We start from the raw sequence: 20,366 nt of genomic DNA, 5'->3' as shown, positions 1-20,366 counted from the left end.
ATTGATTTGAAATGTTTAAGCATCATTTCGTGAAAAAAATAATGTCCTGCCTAAACACAGGAATTTTCTAGCTAGTCGGGACCTGAAACAAAGAACTTCTGAACTGTGAAACAAATCGTCTGGAGAGTTTTTGCAGTAGCTGAGAGGTTTATGGACTTGAGGCGGCTTTGCAGCAACTGGAGTATTTCTAATAAACAATGCCTACCTGATATCACCTATACATTGATATCTCGAAAACAATGACTCGAAACGTTTCAGTATTTCTCATTTAACAGTTACGGGGAATCCAAGCACAGTTGCGCGAAGATCCATTATTAGCAGTCAGTAGTTACGCAAACGGACAGTCTCCGCACAGACTGGGACTAAACTAGCACGTTATACGTGTGTACTGTGTACTGTGTGCTATGTATAGTATTACAGTATGAAGTATGACACAGGGCGAACGGAATGTTCACGTGAGGCTGTCATTATAGTTGTGCAGTTGTGGTATACTTGCAGCTTACGACGCCTTGTTATGCAAATCGGCGTGGATAGAAATGGCCTATCGAAGTGGGTGCGATAAACTATCGGGATGCACGTGCAGTATGAGTACATATTATGTACACGAGTGTATCGAGACATCGATAATTTACAACGCGATCTTATCAATTCGGGGGCTTGATATCAAATAACGGTATCTACAAAAAAGTTTCCACTAACGTAACCTTTCACAAGTAAACAATAAGGTTTTTGGTCATATAAAGCATCGTAACAACTAACAAGCAAAATAAATGTATTATAAATAATTATTGATAATATGCAAGTATTCGTTAGAATACAAAAAATGGCGTTTCGCTCTCCTATTAATGTAAACTTAATTTAAACAGGTATTAATTAGAATTATCCGCAGAATTTAAATACATTTTATCAATCAATTATCATACATATTTAAAGAGATGTACTGTATTAAGTTTTATGAATAATTGTAGTACTATATATGATTTTATTTATTTAGATTTATTTATTTATGACAAGGTTTTTTTTAACTTTACATATTACATTACATTACATATTTTATTAGTACGAAATATTCCCAATCAGCAAAAGTGCTGGTATGAGGGGATATTATATATTATAACACAATAATTTTGATAAAAAGTAAATAAAAAAAATAAAAACATCACATATCACTCGTAACACGGGCTGTAAGAACTGTTTTATTTAGGTGTTTTTTAAGAACGTATATGTTTTGTATATTTTTTAGGTCATTAGAAAGTGAATTGTAAAAAATTATTGCTGTATAGGTACACAAAACTGTTTCGTTTTCTGTTAGTCCTAGGTTGTTCGCAAGTTAAATTATTCAATGCTCTTGTATTTATTTATGTATGTGTAGTTAAAATTTAATTTAATATTTGTCTTTATTTTATTCTTTTTCATCTTAAATAAATTATCAAAAATAAATACATATACAAAACATATTTTGTGAGTAAGTACTTTTAAACGTATTCCTACGCAAGTATACATTGGCTAGAACCCTTGGGGTGATTTTTGTGCGAATGAGGCTATATGTATAAAGTATCCGATAATAATGCCGAGAAATATTTTATTATGATATTAATAGTAATATAGTAGTGCCTTCTTATATAAAGTACCTACTTATTTTAATTTAATTGTTTTTCATCATTTAATTTTATATTTATTTTCCGTTTGAAAAGTAAATTGAACAAAACACCAGCCACACTGGTCATCTACTCATCACTAAATCAATAAAATTAGACATAGGTAAAACCTCATTATTAACACTCTCGTAACGCTATTTAAAGTTTGCGCATGTATATTATTCAATCAAATTTATTTAATTTACTTTTTCAAATCTTTTTTTGAAGAACAAAAAAAACATTCCCGGAAGGAGTTACGAGTGCCTAGACAAAATGTTAATGTTAACAGTCGGTGCTTGGTCAAGATAGGTACCTAACTGGTACCTCGTACATCGAAATGGAAGGTTCCACGGAATATATTTCTTATTGAAATATTGTATTGTATTGACCTCTAATTTAGGAAATCTCGATAAATTAATAAAAACGCGTTGCTCATTCATCCTGGTTATCAAAGACCATCGTGAATTGCGCTTCAATACGTTATTAAACGACGATCCGGACAAAGACTATAAATAAACAGTATTTCAGTATTTATACGTAATCGTGAGAAAAATGTCATAATCTCTTCCAATGTACAAAAATGACCAGTATTTATTACTTTTCCTTCGCTTATCGGTGGTGTGATTTTGCTAACCGCATACCCATAAAACTATCCTCGTCGGCTCGGATCTCCTAGCCCGGTCCGGACCGATCGACACGCGTCGGCGAAGATAAGTATTTAGCAAAAAGGTTATTTTCGGCGAAGGTACGCGGTAGACGAAGGCCGGCAAAGCTAGACTCTCGCTGCGGACGGGCTCGCCTCGCTAGTTCGCTAGCCCGCCAGTCGCAGTCAGCGGCACAGCGGCAGCGTCTAGCGGCCGGGGGACGGAGAGGGGCGCAGGTGTCCGCGCGGGCGGGCGAGCGAGACGGAGCGCTCAGACACCGGGCGGCGGTCTGGCGCCAGGAGGATTCCCCAGCCCCGCCTCCCCCGCCGCCCGCGCGCCGCGGCGCGTCGCAGCATCAGCCGAAATAGCTCTCCGCCCGGTGCCGAGTTCCCAGTGTTCCCACTCGGCCGACACCGCCGCACGCCGCGCCGCACGCCGCACGCCGCCGCAGCGCGCCTCGCGCCGCCGCTGGCTGCCGGCGCGAGGCGCGACTGACTGTCGCCACAAGGAATTACACATTCGAAAGGAGAACATTTTCGAGTTTGACAAGATAGATGTAGTAGTAGACCGTGTGTATCCAACACCGATCTACATTACAATACGCAGTGTATCCCCTCATCTATCTGGGTACAGTGGGTACTACTTACAGCTACATACACAGACAGGTCTTTTTACTATGGTGGACCAACACCGTTTGTAAACATCCAACTGTTCGGTGAACACCACTGATCAACCATTCGGTTGTCTTTAGTTCATCGGAAAACTGAGCAGTCGGAAATCTTATGAATTAGTCGAATAAACAAATGGGGTTTAATTTAAAAATGACATTCCTTTATTACTACATTTCCAAACCTATTATATATTTTAAAATCATTCTCAAAAACAAAGATAAATAATAATGAACTTTAAACGCCGCCGGATAAATCCCTAAATTCATTATTTTAATCACAGCTCGGTAGAGGAATATTGTGAAAAAGCTATCTCGTTTATGATAAGAATTGACTTTTAGCAACATAATAATTATTATACAATTTCCTACAAAATATGTTTACTGACGTGGGTAATTTTATCTCGACTCGATTATGACTAATCGCGTTATAATGAAATATGTATGGCGACGGCAAAACAGAAATTGGCTCATTGTAATAATATGCCAAGTACGTCGACAAAAAATACGCAGAATTAATAATGAATTCTAACGTAATCCGCAGATTTCCGTATTATAAATACTACCGTTTGATGTGAAGAAAGATATTGATTCGTGAATTACTTCAGTATTGCGAATTTAATTTAAATACGAAATTTGAGTGAATTTTCTTGAGTGGACAAAGAGATGGCGAAAGTTGGCTCGTGGCTAGATGTACATATTATAAATATTATGTAGTTAGGTGTACCGCCAATTTTCGCTATTATCACGAACCGCTCTCGAATGATTAGATAATGAATTATTATGCGCCAACAATCTCATATTTTACTGGCGCAACATATTAAATGTAACTTATATTATTTATTTATCTGTGCCAGAGCCGAAATAGAGTTTCCACTATTATCAGCGATTTGCACATAAGTACAGCTTGATATTATGTACATTGTACACTCGACTCGACACCTGCTCGCTTGCTACTATTTTCCATTAAAAAAATATCAAGTAGCGTGCATTCTGTGACGAAATAGGAATAAGGCGCCCGTGCCCCCGTGCTGAAATGGCCAAGATGTGGCATGTGGCTTCTCGCTTCCCGCACGAGGGTTCCGCATTTGAGTCTCAAAAAGATCACAGGTTAAATAACGTCGCCTGTGCTTTCTGAGTAATGTAACGCATTTATTTAGATAGTTGTACAAATAAAATTTGAACGCATAGTTATACCTGTGATACATCTTGCCTAATTTGTTATCACCTACACAGATATTCCGTCGTTGTATTTATCGGGTCTATTGGGTAGTTGTTGTCGCATATTATGTTAAGTCTTAGAGCAATATTAATCGGACATAATACGTTATAAATTCAATACAGATCATTTTTTCTAATTAATAATTCAATTGTTTTGTCATATATACATATTTATTTAAGGATTTGAATAAAATCGACTTTTGTAATAGATTGCGAATATTTAAATAATCTATTTTTTCAATAATAATTTGATGATTCGACATTATTCTTTATTACTATTAAATAGATATCTTCAAAGCTTTTAAAAAAATTATTAAGATTTCTAACGATAATAAGTTCAAACGACAAACGTTACTATAATTTATATCTCATTTGAAATGAACGAAAGTACAATCTCGTAAAGGGGGCACTAAGTCATTTTTATTTTTACATAACCCGATGGTTGGTAAATAGTAGATGAGTGGATACAATATTCCTTTTGCGCAATATTATAATTTGTACATAAATATTATGAATAAAAATAAGTAATTTAGTTGAGCTAAGATAATGGACATCGGAGGATTGTTGGCGATTACTTATTTTCATTTCTTTGAAAGACCGACGGCTTACTTAGAAAATTAGTCGTCAACAGGCAGAGCATATAATCACGTTCTCGCTAAAAAATGTAAACAAGAAAAAAGGCAAGGACGGCCAGAGACGGACTAAATTTGCTAACTCCGGTGACGTAATCAGGCGGCAGCAACGGGTTAACTTTCTTGAATCGGGATGACGCACTCCGAATGTTGGGCAAAGTTTACTGATAGCCTCCCCCTCCTACCTCTCTTCGCCGTCGCCGTCCCCCGCTCCGCCCGCCCGCGGCATCTCTGTCATTCCGATACCCCCTCCGCGCGCACTCCACGCCGCGAATCATCATTATTTTTTCCCTCACAAACAACGATTTGCTGGAATGTCGTATGCGGCCGATTTTATTCTTTACTTAGTGTAATGTTTTAATTGTCATCGAATTGTAATTAATGTATGTAGTGACGTCAACTTAACTTATCAAGGTAATCCAATAAATATTTCGCGCATTTTTCTGTTTATAATTAAAATCCACTCTTTATGAATACTAAATAAAAGGTTTTTTAATTAACTCGTAAATATACGTATTTAAAAAACCTATCGCGATAATGGTGATAATACTTATTTACAAACGTGAATTTCAGACAAAGAAATAAATAATTTATTATTGGAATACCTAAGTTGTATCTACACAATCGTTTGAATAATAAATGAAAGGTTCATTGATAATGATGTACGTATGTAAGTATTTAAGTAAAGTTATTAAATCTTTTATTTTTTGTTAAGTAACGAAAAAACTATTGAATAAATAAATATTTATTATTCATTTAAACAGCGAGTAAGGAAAACAGTAAGTTCTCAAAACACCTGCTGGAAAATGTTTGTTTCTAATTAGTCAATCAAGATTCACCGCCAATACATACGAATAATGATAACATAATAAATTAATATCACAGGTGAAGAAACAGCGCAGTACTTACTAGATTTATTTGTGTTGGAGGAAATTCCTTTTCTGCGAGCCATATTCCAGCTAGCTCTCCCTTTCCCGCACACTGCACTTGTTACAGTGCTTCTCTGTCGGCAATAGGGATACCCTAAATCCGTTATTCATACATCTTGCGAAATAATGATAAGTACGTACACAAAACTACTCCATTCTTTTCACTACACGATGACATTTTTAAATGTCAACAGATTTGATAAAACATTTTGACATATCCATCACGATACCACTGTAAACGTTGCTTAAAAAATGCGTGATAAACAAAAAATCACTTATAAACGCGCGTGCAGGTTCCATTTGATACGAAGTGAAATGATATTAACTAACGCACGAACCGCGGACACAACAATCACACGAAGTCCCTGCTCCCCACCTCATTCCCCTCTACTTGTCGATGCTCGTAGTACGACGTAAAAACGATTGTCAAGTCGGCTATCTCCGTTTACCTTCGTAAATTAGCAGACTGTTATTGGGTTGCTAGTACACAAAACGGCGTCGTAATAAAAGTTTTTTTTATTTATTGTGGCAAGTGAATGTAAAACGAATGCTCTGCTTCTGCCATACAAATTTATATGTACAATATGACAACTTTTTTTTAGAAAATAATGAGGAAGCTGGGGTTTTTAAGTTTAAGGATTTCCATAACATCATTTGGAGAATTTTTTGTGCTGAAATACCCCAGTAATACCGACAAAATATGGAACTATATCGTTTAAATAAGAAAGGAGTTTTTTTTTTCACTGAATATAATTGTGCTTCTAATAGTTTCTTAGTCAGTATGTACTAGTACTTCAATTCCAAATTTCCAAAACCTCTTACTTGTTTTCGACAATGTATTTTACTGTACAAAATTAAGATTACCTAATTATTCTCCAACGCACGACATTTTAAAATTACGTGGGAATGACAAACATAATTTGCGCAAATGAAGTTGCATGTCGAATTAAATTCGTTACAGGGACTTGGGCCGTTAGTTTTTAATTATAGCTATTTTTACTCTAAATAATGACAGTTTTTCTGATTCTCCAGTGGTATTTTTTGTTAATAAAAATCGCAATTAATATATTAACAGAACGCTTTTTAAGATCCCCTGCCAAAAAACACATTGATAGTTGTGCGGTATTGCAGTATCACCGATGATACTACGTTATCAACGCTCAAAATGGAGCTATATTCGTCATATCTAATGGAATCATCGTTTAATGAATATTTCTTATTCTATTTTAACAGTGAATGCCTATATTCGACCGAAAATAGAACCCCGCAAATGGTAATCTTGTCACATGTAATTTGGTGTTGCTAGCGTTTACATCAGGTTCAGTTTCCTTTTTTGACAGACTATTTCTTATTATTAAATTACTTTCATTAACCTACCCGGACCGAAGGGGGGATTTGAATCCCCCATAGACCGATTTTAATTCGATAACTCAAGTTTTATTAAAGCTATTAGCCCTATATTTTTTGTAATCGTGATAATAATAGAAAGAAGCATTTTCCTGTTTTTGTTAAATTTTCAAATTTGTTTTTCTTTAAATATTTTTAAAAAAAAATGTAAATAATACAAGGGTCTATTTCACTATATGTACGTTAGCACTCGGCAAACTAACAAAAATGAATAAAATACACGAAGTAAAATATGTGTATGTAAAAACATAAATAAATTATTGCAGGGTTGTAAAAGCTTCAAGCGTTTTATTCTCCTGATGCCTTATACAAGTAGGCGCTGGAGTCGTTTGGTCCCTCCGTTCGGATCATGTGTAATTTTTGAATACTTAGTAAGGAAAAGGTTAAGATCAGTGTTTTTTTTATTTGTTAATAGACTATTGAACTAAGCCGAAAAATTTTTTTTTACAATTTTTAAATATAGTAATATCAGCGCAATGCTTCTTTAAAGTTTTGAATTTCTGAAATAACTCCGCGTGTGATGTCAGAGATTCTCTTCCGCTTATTCTCGATTAGTTCTGCCCATTGGTTCATTGACAGCAAATCGGAAATCTTACTCTCTTATCATTAGTTGATTTATATAAACCAGTGATGTCGTTCAAAGTAGTTTGTATTTTTTTTTTCATACATTTTCAGGAAACTTTGCAATACAAATCAATGCTCCAATTTTTACCGCGCGCAAGAAAACATTTATTGTATCCAATTTCCCTTAGGGCTGAAGTTCCTTATTCAGCAATCAGTAGGGTGGAGAAAAAAAACTTTGCTGGTTTAAATTTGAAAAACATCAAGACGCAGCAATAATTAGTTACCATGGTACAATTTTTTTTTCTTATGAGAAGTTCCCAAGACTAAATTTATGATAATTAGACAGATTTTTGAGTAGATGCAATTGCTGCAGGTGATTTTTTTTACTGAACTACACAACTCCCAAACTCCACTCTGTGGAAATAATATTACAGGTTTCTTTGGTTGACTAACCAAGCTTATTATTTTGCTCTCTTATTACTCTTACCTGTATTAAAAAACAAATAGAAGGGAAGGAGTATATGTAAAAACGAAAATTTTCCTCAGGTCCTGTGAAATTATGGGTGAATTCAGTTGGAGGTTCTCTACCATGATTTACACTTACGAAAAATGCCCCTTTACTAAACAAAAAGCCATATGTAAGACATGTTGTGTACAAAACAAATTGATTATGTAGATAACGATTTAGTAGAAATTTTTTATTGTATTTTTTTACTTCCAATAATACCTATCCGTGTTTTATAGGAATAAGATATAAAAAATAAAGCATATATTCCATAGAAAATAATTGCAAAGTGATATATTTAGTGAAAAGATTTATTCAATAACATTTTACTAAACATATTATCACACGGATTTTTCAAATAAAAAGCATTTTAGGTTGTTTAACGGCAATAATCTGCGAATTATTTTTTTCCAGTTTGTGTGATGGAAATACAGCGAATTTATAAACAGGTCTAATCCAAAGCCATGCTATCTTCATCATCATCCTTGTCTTTGGATTTCTCTTGTGATTGAGTTTTTTTTTCCTCATTTTCTAAGGCTTTGATGAAGGCTTTCATATCTCCCTTCTGCGCTGCTGCAACCGCTTCACTTCCCAAACCAAATTGGGATATAATCGGTCCAAGTTGTCCCGATGAAATTGCATTTGAAAATAATGACATGGCCTGAAATCCAAAAAAAAGATTGATTGTTAGCAAAAATTATACATTATAAAATAAAATACGTTGGACAAGTATAGAGTAAACAATAAACTTATACGTGCAGTATCGTCTCTCTATGAGGAGAGTTCAGCGTGTGTAAGAGTTAATGGGGGATTTACATCTTGGTTTGTGATCTCAAAAGGCGTGAAACAGGGATGTGTAATGTCACCATGGTTGTTTAATCTATACATGGACAACTGTATAAAAGACATAGAATGTATGGGTATTGGAGCAAACATTTATAATTTTTCAGTAAGCTGCTTGTTGTATGCTGATGATGCAGTTCTGTTAGCAAGCAGCAAGGATGATTTGCAACAAATAGTATCTAGAATGTATGATGTATGCCTGGAGAGCGGCGAATTGGCAATGGACGAAAGTAAGTCAAAAGTGATGGTATTTGAAAGGGATAGTGAGGTTACAGACTGCATAATAAATGTAAACAACGAATATCTCGAACAAGTAGAAGAATTTGTATGTCTGGGAAGTCTGTTTTCAAGAGATGGAAGAGTAGAAAAAGATGTTGAAAGCAGAGTGAATGCGAGCAACAAAATGAACGCAGCACTAAGCACAGTAATAGCCAATAAGAATATGTCAATCGAAGCTAAACTGGCAGTGCACAACGGAGTTTTAGTCCCAACACTTATGTATGGAAGTGAAACATGGAACTGGCAGAGGAAGAATAAAAGCCGAGTGAATGCGGTTGAAATGCGATCTCTTAGACGAATGTGTGGGAAATCAATGTATGACAGGGTTACAAATGATGAAATTAGGCGAGTGTAAATCTGAGTCAAGTATAATTGATAAGATTAAGAAAGGGTCTCTGAGATGGTTTGGTCACGTAGAACGAATGGACAACAAAAGAATGATAAAACAAGATTATATGGCGAAAATAACGTAAGGTAACGTGAAACGAGCACGACCAAGGAAGACGTGGCATGATCAGATAAACCAAAATCTTAAGTCTGGTCATGTCAAAAGCAGACAGAATCGAAGGGCACGTATGACAAGATGTATGAATGTGGAAGAAGCTAAGAATGTATGCCAGGATAGACGAGTGGCGGTCTATTCTCTCTGCCTACCCCTATGGAGAAATGGCGTGATGGTAGTAGTAGTAGTAGCAGCATAAATGTAAAATGGAAATTTTTATGATTGATTGTTAAAACACACTTAACTTAAATGTCAGCATATGAAACTAAATACTTTTGTAATATCAACTTTTTATGTATCTACTGGTTGATGTTTAAAAGTATTATTAGCAAACAAGTGGATACGAAATCATCTCAAAAATCATCTTAATAAAATCATCTTAATTATAAAATCATAATAACATATCTTAAAATGTTTAGAAGAAAATTATTCATGTTTTAATTATTACTTAGATAAAACTAAACAGATATTGCACCGCATTATGTTTTCCCTCACAAAAAGTGTGCTTTTGTGCAATACATACATACTTTAATATAACCACTATTAACAAAATATAATAATTACACTGGTCAACATGATTTTTCCCTCATGAGTACCAATAGACTCCTAGTTTCATGTACCTCAAACAGACGTTTCCTAAAATGAGTGATGCAAAAATTAAATAGGGAATATTGTGGGTCCACAAATATTGAATCCACTGTAGAATGGAGCTTGGCAAGCATTTAAAAATGTTACTTTTTCTAGGTAGGTCAGAATGATTGAATGTCTTCATGCAGTTAAGGATGCACAAAATATTCAAATGTTTGAAATTATAAATGCCTGTATCTAAGAAACCTTGTGTGGAGGGGAGAAACCGATGTCATATTTGAATTCAGGAGAAAAAATTATACGAGAATCACATATTTTTCTTTCCGAGACAAAAAAAAGTATTTTTTGCTGCCCAGTATTATCTAAGCGCATTATGAAATATATTTTCAATTGCAACTGGGGGGAGGGGGGTTAAAACCAAAATCACCTGAACTTACAGTGCCCCATTTACTATGAAAATATATGTCAGAATAATTTATACTAGCGACTGAGTATAATATAGAAAGGCAGGTATTTACAAACTTCCCTGTGCCCAGGCAGATGAAGAATACAGTTCTGTGTGTGAAATAGAACCAGAAACCTGGATGGCTGCTCTCAGTATAAAACCTCGAATAAGGAAATCGAGTGGATATAAGTCCGTCTTGTTGTGTAGAGGTTAGCGCATTAAATACTGTGTTAAATTCCTGGCAGGGTAAATGTGAAATATTGATTTAAATGGTTTTTTTAAACTTCAATATTTCATTGATCCAGGACTGGCACCAGGAGTGTAGGACCGATCACCTACCTTCATGTAATAGATGTTCGAAACACGCTGTATTTGATTTACGAATGCAGCGCCCTTTGAATCTCTAGATGATGAATTTGATCATGGTATTTACAGAACTAATTAAAAAGAATAAATATTGACCTGAGAGAACTGCGGTGAAAGCAGCGTAGTCTTTATATCATCCTGCTGTTGGTCGGGGGGAGCTTGTGGCAGGTGGGGCCGGAGCTCAGCGGCATGGGGCCCCGCTGCAGCCAGTACTTCAGCACTGGAGATCACCCCCGCCAGATCTACGCTCTCTTCGGGGGGAGGGGACGCTAGGCTGGACAGATACTTCTGCAAGTCTGACAGGTGGATGGCCTGTCCAGCTGTAAGAAATCAAAAACATTCTTTCACAAGTGTTTTATTTCCAGATACCTACCTATGTAATGAAATATTTAACTGCGTTAAAACACCACTCACTGCCTTGTGTTTATATTATCTAACTCAAATTTGGGTATATATATATATATATATATGAGGCGTGTTAAAACAAAGACAGCATTCTTGACATTTTTTTATTTATGAATAATATGCAATAAATGTTTTTTTGGTACCTTTCCAGGCTGCAACGATAAACTATTATTTTATTTAATAATGGTGGCTAGAAGTTACTCTCTTGTATGTTTTATTGTGATTAATCGGTAAATTATTGACTTATTTTAAATGAATAGATGGTTTTGATTCGATTTTTTGATTTTGTAAAGTAAAGGAGACGGTTGTTGTTACAGAACAAAATACACTGCATCACAAATACATGACACAATATGCTCCAAAACCTATGCAGTTGTCAATAGTATTTTTGTTTCTCTATCCATCGTTTTATCTAAAAAAAATTGACCTATAGTAGAGATAGCCGTATGTATCGGACAGCCTTGTTAAGGATATTTTTTATCTTAAATATAATTTACAATATTTACAACTTTTACAATTGTTTTATTTAATAATTGAATCTTCAAAAGTCAGATGCACTCCACACATTAGATGCATTTTGTTGATTTAGAATCATTCTCTTTTGTACGCATAATTTATTTCAGAATTTTTGGAGCAATTTTCATTTAAAAAATAATACATTTTTTAAATATTCCCGCGCAATTTGAACGCGCCGCAAGCCGATTAATTTACGTAATTTGAAAAAAAAAATATTTATATAATTTATCATGTTGCAAAATCAGGCAAAAAAAAAACAAATCTATAAAGATTAGTGGTCTCCGCAGTGGAATTGGACTTTTGGAAGCTCATTATCGTACTTTGGTTTTGAGCTATGACTTTATTTTATAAAGAAACAAACCATCACGCCGTTTCTCTGTAGGGGTAGGCAGAGAGGATAGAAAGTCATATCACTCTGTCTTTTCATACAGACCTCGCTTCCTCTACATTCATAAATCTTCTCATGCACGCACGCCGATTATTCCTACTCTTGACATGTCCATCTACAAGTATTAATGTCTATAATAAATTAAAATTTTAATTTAATATAGATGATAATCAAATTAAATGTCTATAATAAATTAAAATTATAATTTATATAAATGATAGTTAAATTAGAATTTATACATTTTTATAAATAATTTTATTTTTATTACAATAAATTAAAATTCATATTTAATATAGACCAATTTTTTTTGTCACAACAGGAGGCAGTGACGAATTTACAGCAAAGAGTAGTTGGCATGTTATGCTTTTGTTCCCTAATTTTGTTTGCACCTCATACAACTGTCTCTCTCTTATAGTATTGAAATTGTATTTCGTTTCAAGTACATACGAACAAACACTTTGTCTACTCTTATCCACCATTTTCTTATAGAACGGTAGCCAACAGAATCCCTTTTCAGAAAAAAAAAAAACCTGTTTATTTGTGAAATCGTTTCCTGACTTGAAAAGTGCTACTTTATAGATGTAATTTTTAGAAGTACTCGTATTACATGATTTGTCTGTTAGTAAATAGTAATTAAGAGTTAGCCTGTAGATAGACCTTATTTTTTAAATTTAAGTATAATGTACAGCGCCCTTGAAGTGATTACTCACAAAAACGGCGCTATAAAAAATGTCAAAATTTATTATTATTTATTAATCAGTTGATCGCAGCTATTAGGCCTGTCAATCGCGACAAGGCTAAGGAATTGAGCGGTCGGTCGAATTCATCAGTTAGATATCCGTTCAATAAGGATATTAATGACACTTTATGAAATGTTCCACAAAATTGCAGAGATGTTTCAAACGGACCATATTTCACTGGGAAATAAAATTCTTACTCTAAGTATTTCTGAAAGCAATGTCAGGCTCTGGGCGAGATTTCTGGACATTGGTTCCCAACGAGGAATATCCTTGTTATGAAAAATGTGTTGAACATTTGAATATAGTTATGCAGAAAGCAGCCAGTCCACAATTTTGGAAAAATGAGATATTGGTGTTATCGGATGCAATAAGGTCAATTCTATGTTCTACTGAAAACAGCCAGGCCACTTTCGTACAAAAAAAACTCTAATAATCACCTTCTGAAAATAGTTTTGATTACAAAAAGGGCATTTTTTAATTAGCGGAAAACATCAACAGCACTAGAAAAATCTTACAAAAAACTAAAAATATTTTTGTCTACCTCTGGTGGTGGAGGGTTGTGCCGTAGAGGCAACGGTGGGGGTGGCTGTGGTGGTGGGTGCGGGGGTGGCGGCAGGGGTAAGGGCTGCAGGGGGCTCTGGTGCGGCGCGGGGGGGTCTCGCAGGGGCACGGGGGGCCTCCGAGGGCGGGCGGCTGGCTGTGGGAGTCGCACTACTCGAGCGAGAACTCTGACCAGTTGATGACCTACTAAACACTGTTTGATAAGTATTTTGAAAACAAAAGCACTCTAAAGAATAAACAAAATTACAAACATTTATATAAAACAAAATTACAAACAATTAAAAACATTTACAAACAATTTGCAAACATTTTACATTTTACAAATAACAAAGTTTTATTTTCATAATAATTTATAATGAAGTGTTAAGAAGTGAATGCCGATTCAATTAACAATGTTAAAAACACTTCGTTTTTAACAACTTATTTAAAAAATTATTTTACAGACTAGTTTGGAAGCTACACAACCTCCCTCATCCCTCACTCCATACCATCACAAAAACAAAATACTACATGACACGAAGACTTGACTTATAATATCTCTGTGTTTATATTTAGTAGACACTTTAAAATGATAAAATATGATAACATTCATAGCTAAATTGTGCCTCGATAAGGAACCTTGTGTAGCTTTACAACAGGTCGGTAATAAAAAAGTGTTAAAAACAAAAAGTTTTAATTTGAATTAAAATGACTAATATTATTAATTTATGAATTATAAATAGTTGACACTAAAATCCACTTAGTTTGATGGTTTTGATAGAATCACATTACAAATAAATAATTTTGATGAAATAAAAATAAAGTTATAAAACACTTTGATGGGTTCTGACTGTAAAATAATTTCAATGTTCAGGATATTGATCCAAATTTTGTATAATCTTAACCATTGCACAAAAACCACAAATTATTATTTGTACTGACTGGCTAGTCACCTCGGAATCAGTAGGTTAAAATAAATTATTTATTCGCATAAATAGTGGTTTTTTTAAAGTATAAATAAATGTTTGGCTAAATACGTTAAATAATCTGAAATAATTATATATCCTAACATGAATTTTTTTTTTTTCAAATTATTACAAAGGATAAAAATATGATAACACTTGACACATATTGGTGTATCAGAACATTCAATACATATAATTCATGATGTCTTTTCTGAGGAAATCACAAAAAATTACAAATAAACTTGAGGGTAAAGACAGCAAAAATGTACCTCATTGTTCCTAATAAAGAAGAAAGACCTCCTATTTGTCCCACTCCTCCAAAGAGTTGCATCAGTTGCTGTTGGGACATATTATTGAGGATATTCTGGAGTTCTCCATCTGGAGCGCCACCACCTCCGCCCCTACCGCTGCCCACGGCTGGTGGGTTGTTGAGAACCTCATTAATTCTCCGACACCATTCTTCATCCTTATCAGTTTTAGGTTCCTACAAAGAGGAGACATGGTTTATTTTAAGGGTGTCTTGCCGTTTATAACCAAAAACTTGTTATGAAATTATTAGTGAAAAAAATTATTATGAAATTGCAGGCATCGGCAATTTACAATAAATATGTCTTCGTTTATTACTGTACATACGCGCTTTCAGATTCTGAATTGGAATGAATTTTTTCAATGGATGAATCAGAAAACAAATGGATTATTATTAGAATCCTCTGTCAACTTAAAAGTATCATGGCGGACTTTTCCAGATTTTGAGATAGAATAATACGACGGACAGAATTAAAATAAAAAAATGGATCAAGATTAAATGTTCAAAATTTTTCATCTTTAACCAATTTGCGTATTACCCGAGCTGACTTGCAGTTTTTTGATCCATATAATCATCATCATTCTCTTTCCACACCTAATGGTGTATAGGGCACTGCATTGGTACACCAATTGCAATGTATCTTGATCATTTTTTGTTACATGAAGGTAAAATGATCAATCAGTCTTACGCTTCAGGTGCCAGTCCAGGGATCGTGAAATATTCCAGTGTAAAACACAGATAGATAGACAAATATTTCATGTCAACCATGCCGGGAATCAAACCTGAGACCTCTTGCATGGTAGGCAAACGCGCTGACCACTACACCATGAGGTGGATCCACATAAAACAACCCTCTAAATTGTGAGTGAGAATAAAAAGTAAAAATAGGGGAGAAGGGTTCTTGGAAATATTTTTTTACTATAATTTAATATTTATAATTGAATAATGTTGATACTATAAAGGTGCAAACAGTAGTTTATTGAGAGGAGGGAAAGTGCTAGGCGGCTATATGGTATCTCTCGGAGGTGTCCTAAGATGTCACCTTACAACTTCGCTGATAATTATATTTCGCCTATTTTTTTTTCTCCCGAAAAGGGCCCTAGTACCCATTAGATAAAATATACTAGAGTTCTGCACATTGACTGCCTATATTCAACTTATAATGTATAGATATTTTAATTTGCGACATAATTAAATGTATATTAACTTTGAACTAATCGAGAGTGAAGATGAATTTGCTTTTAATATGATATGTGCAAAGTAAATTGGCCAATCAAGGAGTGAAGAAGTTTTAAGTATGCTAAAATTCATTGATGATCACTATGATATCAAATATGTATAAATAATAAAACAAAAATACTTAAGATACGATTTAATTAAGCGCATGATTTAAAGGTACTTACTTGCATCCAGAAAAATAATTTTCTTGAAGATGATTTGAATTTTAGTACATAAACTCGACCGGTTGTGCATTGGCTAACCTTCAGAAATTCACAATCGTCGGGAAAAATTATAAGGTCATCTTCCACCGTCCCCGAAGTGCGATCTTTCCAACAAAAGTGCATTAACGAGTCGTCACTTTGATAAACGTATAAGAATCCTTTGCGGTTATCGGGATGCATCATGCGGTCTTCTTTTAGGTTCATTCTTCCGGCTCGGAATTCTACCAAGTGTTTGGAGCCACCGGAGCCGCCCCCTAGGGCACTACTGCTCCCAAATAAGGCTCCGGAAGGCATGATTTCTGAAAATATGTAAAATAAAACAATAGTCATTGGAAATTATGCATACATTACCACTTTCAAAGACGAAGCATAAGCTGGAAAATATGCAGCATAATTTAATCACATATTACTTTATAAAGCTTTTCGGAGACTTTTAAAGTGTTTAATATTTTAAATAAATCATAAAAATTGAACATTAGCTTACCACAAAACAATGATAATAGTAAAATGAAAACTACAAGTTCATGGCGGTCTGATGCTGTGTCAAAAATATTTTTTAATGTTGCCAACGTCTTAAAAAAGTAGTTACTCGGATAGTTTAATCGGGGTAAGAAAAATATTTGTTTAAAGGGATTACAAAAACTGATGATATTTTTTTTTATAAAACATGAACAGTCCATTCATATCTTCAATAAACTTTGCTTATGTGTGCGTAATAAAAAGTTTTCATTCAAGTCATTCAAATGAGCATGCTTATAGAAGCAAAAATAGTATGTTTACTTGGCTCACTGATTGCATTCGATACTGACGTGTTCTGCGTTTTTCTCTAAACATAAAGAAATAGATTTTTGGATGATGAAATAGGACTCTGGTACTCGTGGTGTTATTTTTTGAAATAGTGAAAATTATAAGTAAATAAATGCAATTGAAAAGTTTTATTTAAAATACACTTAAAAAAGAGAGTGAGATATAATTTTGAGCCGTTTCTTAGTTCCGCAAAAAACGACATTTACATAATTTATTTTATATTAGCGCTAAACAAACAATTAAAAAATGGAATTTGGTGGCAAATCTCAACGAATCACATTGAGTGACTTTTGCTTTTAAATTTGTTTGTTATCTTTTGATTGATGGTTAATTAAACTTTACCTTTGTACGCATAGTCAAATAATATGTTCAAGATTATTTTAAGCAACACAATAACATATTTCAGAAAAAAGAATAGGTAGTCAAAATTGTTTATCATTATAATATTTACTCACTGATTGATTAATAACTAAAAACTTTTTTTTGAGACACAAATGAATGTTTTCTTTCAATTCAATACACATCATGAATAAACTACTCTAAGACTAAACAGTTCAAAATGATAATGTCACAAAATTATACACTTTTCTGAATTGAAAAAATTCTCTTGTAGTCATTGATATACATGTATACACTAAATGCAGAACTAAGCACCCGTCTTGAGTTCCATTCAACTTAAGTTCAAGAACCTAACTTGTAGTCAGTAAACGTGAAGCAGCGTAAAAAGGCACGACATACAGCTTTGAATTTACAGTAAACTGGTATGGAGAGTTAGTTTTTTTTACTCTACTATGCATTTTGCACGGAAATGTTCACGCAACAACGCTCATTTTTCGTAATGTAATTTCAAAATGTTGTTTTATATAGCATATCTCTATTTAATCATACCTCGGTGGTTATAGTAGATATTTTGCACTAAGTATAGTTGACATCATCACAACAGAAACAAGTCTTATTTGCTAAAAAAGCCATTTAAAAAATAATATTCATAGAAATACTAACCACTTATTTAATTTCATCTGAACTGTCCAAACTTAATGTTCTTTCTTTGAGTAGCTCCGAAAGTGTACAATGTTCTGGTAAAGCCATCTAATAGGTTGATGAGTAAAGCATATTTGCGAAGAAGAGATAGGTTTTTAAAAGGGGTCAGGACTGGATGACGGTGAGAAGCTCCTTGATTCATTATATACTTTTATAATTGTTTTTACCTTTTTTTCTATATTTACACTTTACATTTATAATGTATGCATTGTAAACGCGTGCAAATTAATTTATAAAATGTTTATTTTATCCCAACTTAACAAAAAAAAGAGGTCCCATAATTGGAAAATAGTATACTTAAAAGAGACTACAGCAAAACTCTAATTATTTAGACAAATAAGTGCCAGACGCTATCGTATAAAAACTTACTTAAACATGTCCAGCAAAGTTAATTGCTTTGACGAAGAAACATGCCCTTTTTTATTTGTTATTATAACATCTCCTTTTTTTTTTTTTTTTGATAACCTGGATATTTATAGATTTCTGACCAGGATATTTGGCAATCCAGATGACTGGAGTTTGGATAAACGGAGTTCATTTGAAATAAATTAATGATTAAAGAAAGTTCTGATTAAAATAAAAAATAAACATTTTGCAACTCTCTATTTTTTTATTCATTATACATTAACAAGAATAAATTATTTTTTATGATATAAATCCAAAACAAGGAACGTGTACATTAAAATGAAATAATGATAACAAAACCCAAAGCTCATATTATAATAGCCTATTGCCTTGTTTATAATCTGAGAAAAATTAATAAATAAATATGAACATAGAAACATAATAAAGCTAAATAAAAAATATAGATGTTTATTTTGTAAATATTCAATGATGGCTCATAATTATAATATACGAGCTGAACCCGGCAATGCTTTGCTATTGGTAGATTTGAGTACATACTTGTATTTAGATTAAATGAATAGAATCCAAAAATTGATATAAATTGAACATAGTTATGCAGAAAGCAGCCAGCCATAGAAAAGTGAAACTGAGATAATAGCACCTTTGTGAAATGAGTGAATAAACAAATGTACACCACGGTTGGATTGTTTTTGACTTTGACCAATGATAAACAATGAATATATTAGTTTTTTTTATATTACAAACAAGAATCTAATTATATGTTTGACCAGTTTTAATAATTTTTAAAGTTCGTTAAGATTTTTCTAGTGCTGTAGGTATTTTCTGCAAATTGAGAAATGCCGTTTTTGTGATGGAATTTTTTTTCAAAAGGTGATTAAAACAATTTTTTGTATGAAAGTGGTCTAGCTGCTTTTGCAGGACATAGAATTGACCTTACTGCACCCGAAAACATCAATATCTCATTTTTTCAAAATTGTGGACTGGCTGCTTTCTGCATAACTACGTTCAATTATTGTATTTAGTTCAAATTATATATGTACATAATATACCATAGAATTATAATACATTTATAATTCTATGACATAAACATGGTTATTTTTGTGTTTTGGATTACATAAATTGTGAGTGTATGCGGTGACAGGGAATTTTGATAAATAGGTATTTGAATATTGCTTTTCTGTCACTGTCTTGCAGATGCCTTCCCAATACTGTGAGAAAAAGACAAGTGCATCTCAGACCTTTTATGCCTAATTAAAATCGACGTTTCATTGTCCCGTTTTGCGTACCTAAAAAACTGAACCAATTTTGTTTTTTTAGACAGTCCTGCCCAAAGAGTATTTAATCGTTCTTTAACCGCCAGTCGGGTTTTGACCTGAGCTTGACATTTGGCTTGAAATTAAAACGCCTGATTGCATTGTGGAAATGTGTAAAAACCTTTCATAATAAAGATGGTTTAACTTTTCATTTGTAAGTAGGTACCTACTTTGTTTGTAGGTACCTAGATACTTGTTTGATTGAATTCTAAAACTTCAAATAATTCATATTCAAACATAGAATTATTTTTGTAAATGTCAAACTCTGTTCTTTTTACCAACAGGGGTGCTCTTAATGTAGGAATAT

The 20,366-nt window shown here is 33.6% G+C and overlaps 2 protein-coding genes across 3 annotated transcripts in view; both read right to left on the bottom strand.

The window, feature by feature from the left end:
- LOC148279448 (protein schnurri-like) overlaps window positions 1–6,119 on the bottom strand; it is a 66,701-nt gene extending 60,582 nt beyond the window's left edge. The window contains exon 1 of the mRNA XM_088229918.1: window positions 5,711–6,119. Within this exon, the coding sequence (XP_088086044.1) occupies window positions 5,711–5,753 (43 nt within the window). The 5' untranslated portion in view covers window positions 5,754–6,119. The remainder of the gene's footprint in view (window positions 1–5,710) is intronic.
- A 2,382-nt stretch (window positions 6,120–8,501) lies between these two features.
- On the bottom strand, window positions 8,502–17,077 carry Rpn13 (regulatory particle non-ATPase 13). 2 transcript variants are annotated; one of them, XM_088229950.1, is made up of 6 exons: window positions 17,017–17,077; window positions 16,494–16,831; window positions 15,053–15,267; window positions 13,820–14,025; window positions 11,326–11,549; window positions 8,502–8,867 (listed from the first exon to the last, which is right to left on the bottom strand). In XM_088229950.1, exons 2-6 carry the CDS (start codon window positions 16,824–16,826, stop codon window positions 8,658–8,660), a joined length of 1,188 nt encoding a protein of 395 aa, XP_088086076.1. In that variant the 5' UTR covers window positions 16,827–16,831; window positions 17,017–17,077; the 3' UTR covers window positions 8,502–8,657. The 2 variants fall into 2 exon arrangements, with proteins under 2 accessions (XP_088086076.1, XP_088086077.1); XM_088229951.1 differs by having other exon boundaries at window positions 13,820–14,022.
- Between the last annotated feature and the right edge of the window lie 3,289 nt (window positions 17,078–20,366).

Source organism: Micrasema longulum, unplaced genomic scaffold (genome assembly GCF_059751315.1).
Source record: "Micrasema longulum isolate JH-2025_06_02 unplaced genomic scaffold, ASM5975131v1 h1tg000724l, whole genome shotgun sequence".
NCBI lineage: Eukaryota > Metazoa > Arthropoda > Insecta > Trichoptera > Brachycentridae > Micrasema > Micrasema longulum.
The sequence above is the reverse complement of the archived record's forward strand: the minus strand, read 5'-3'. Positions and strand labels throughout refer to the sequence as shown.

Coding starts and splice junctions, on each gene's coding strand:
- Rpn13 (XM_088229950.1), bottom strand. CDS start 16,826: ATGCCTTCCGGAGCCTTATTTGGGAGCAGTAGTGCCCTAGGGGGCGGC. Junction 14,026..15,052: donor TCTTTATTAGGAACAATGAG/GTACATTTTTGC, acceptor AACAGTGTTTAG/TAGGTCATCAACTGGTCAGA. Junction 11,550..13,819: donor ACAACCCTCCACCACCAGAG/GTAGACAAAAAT, acceptor GATTTCTTACAG/CTGGACAGGCCATCCACCTG.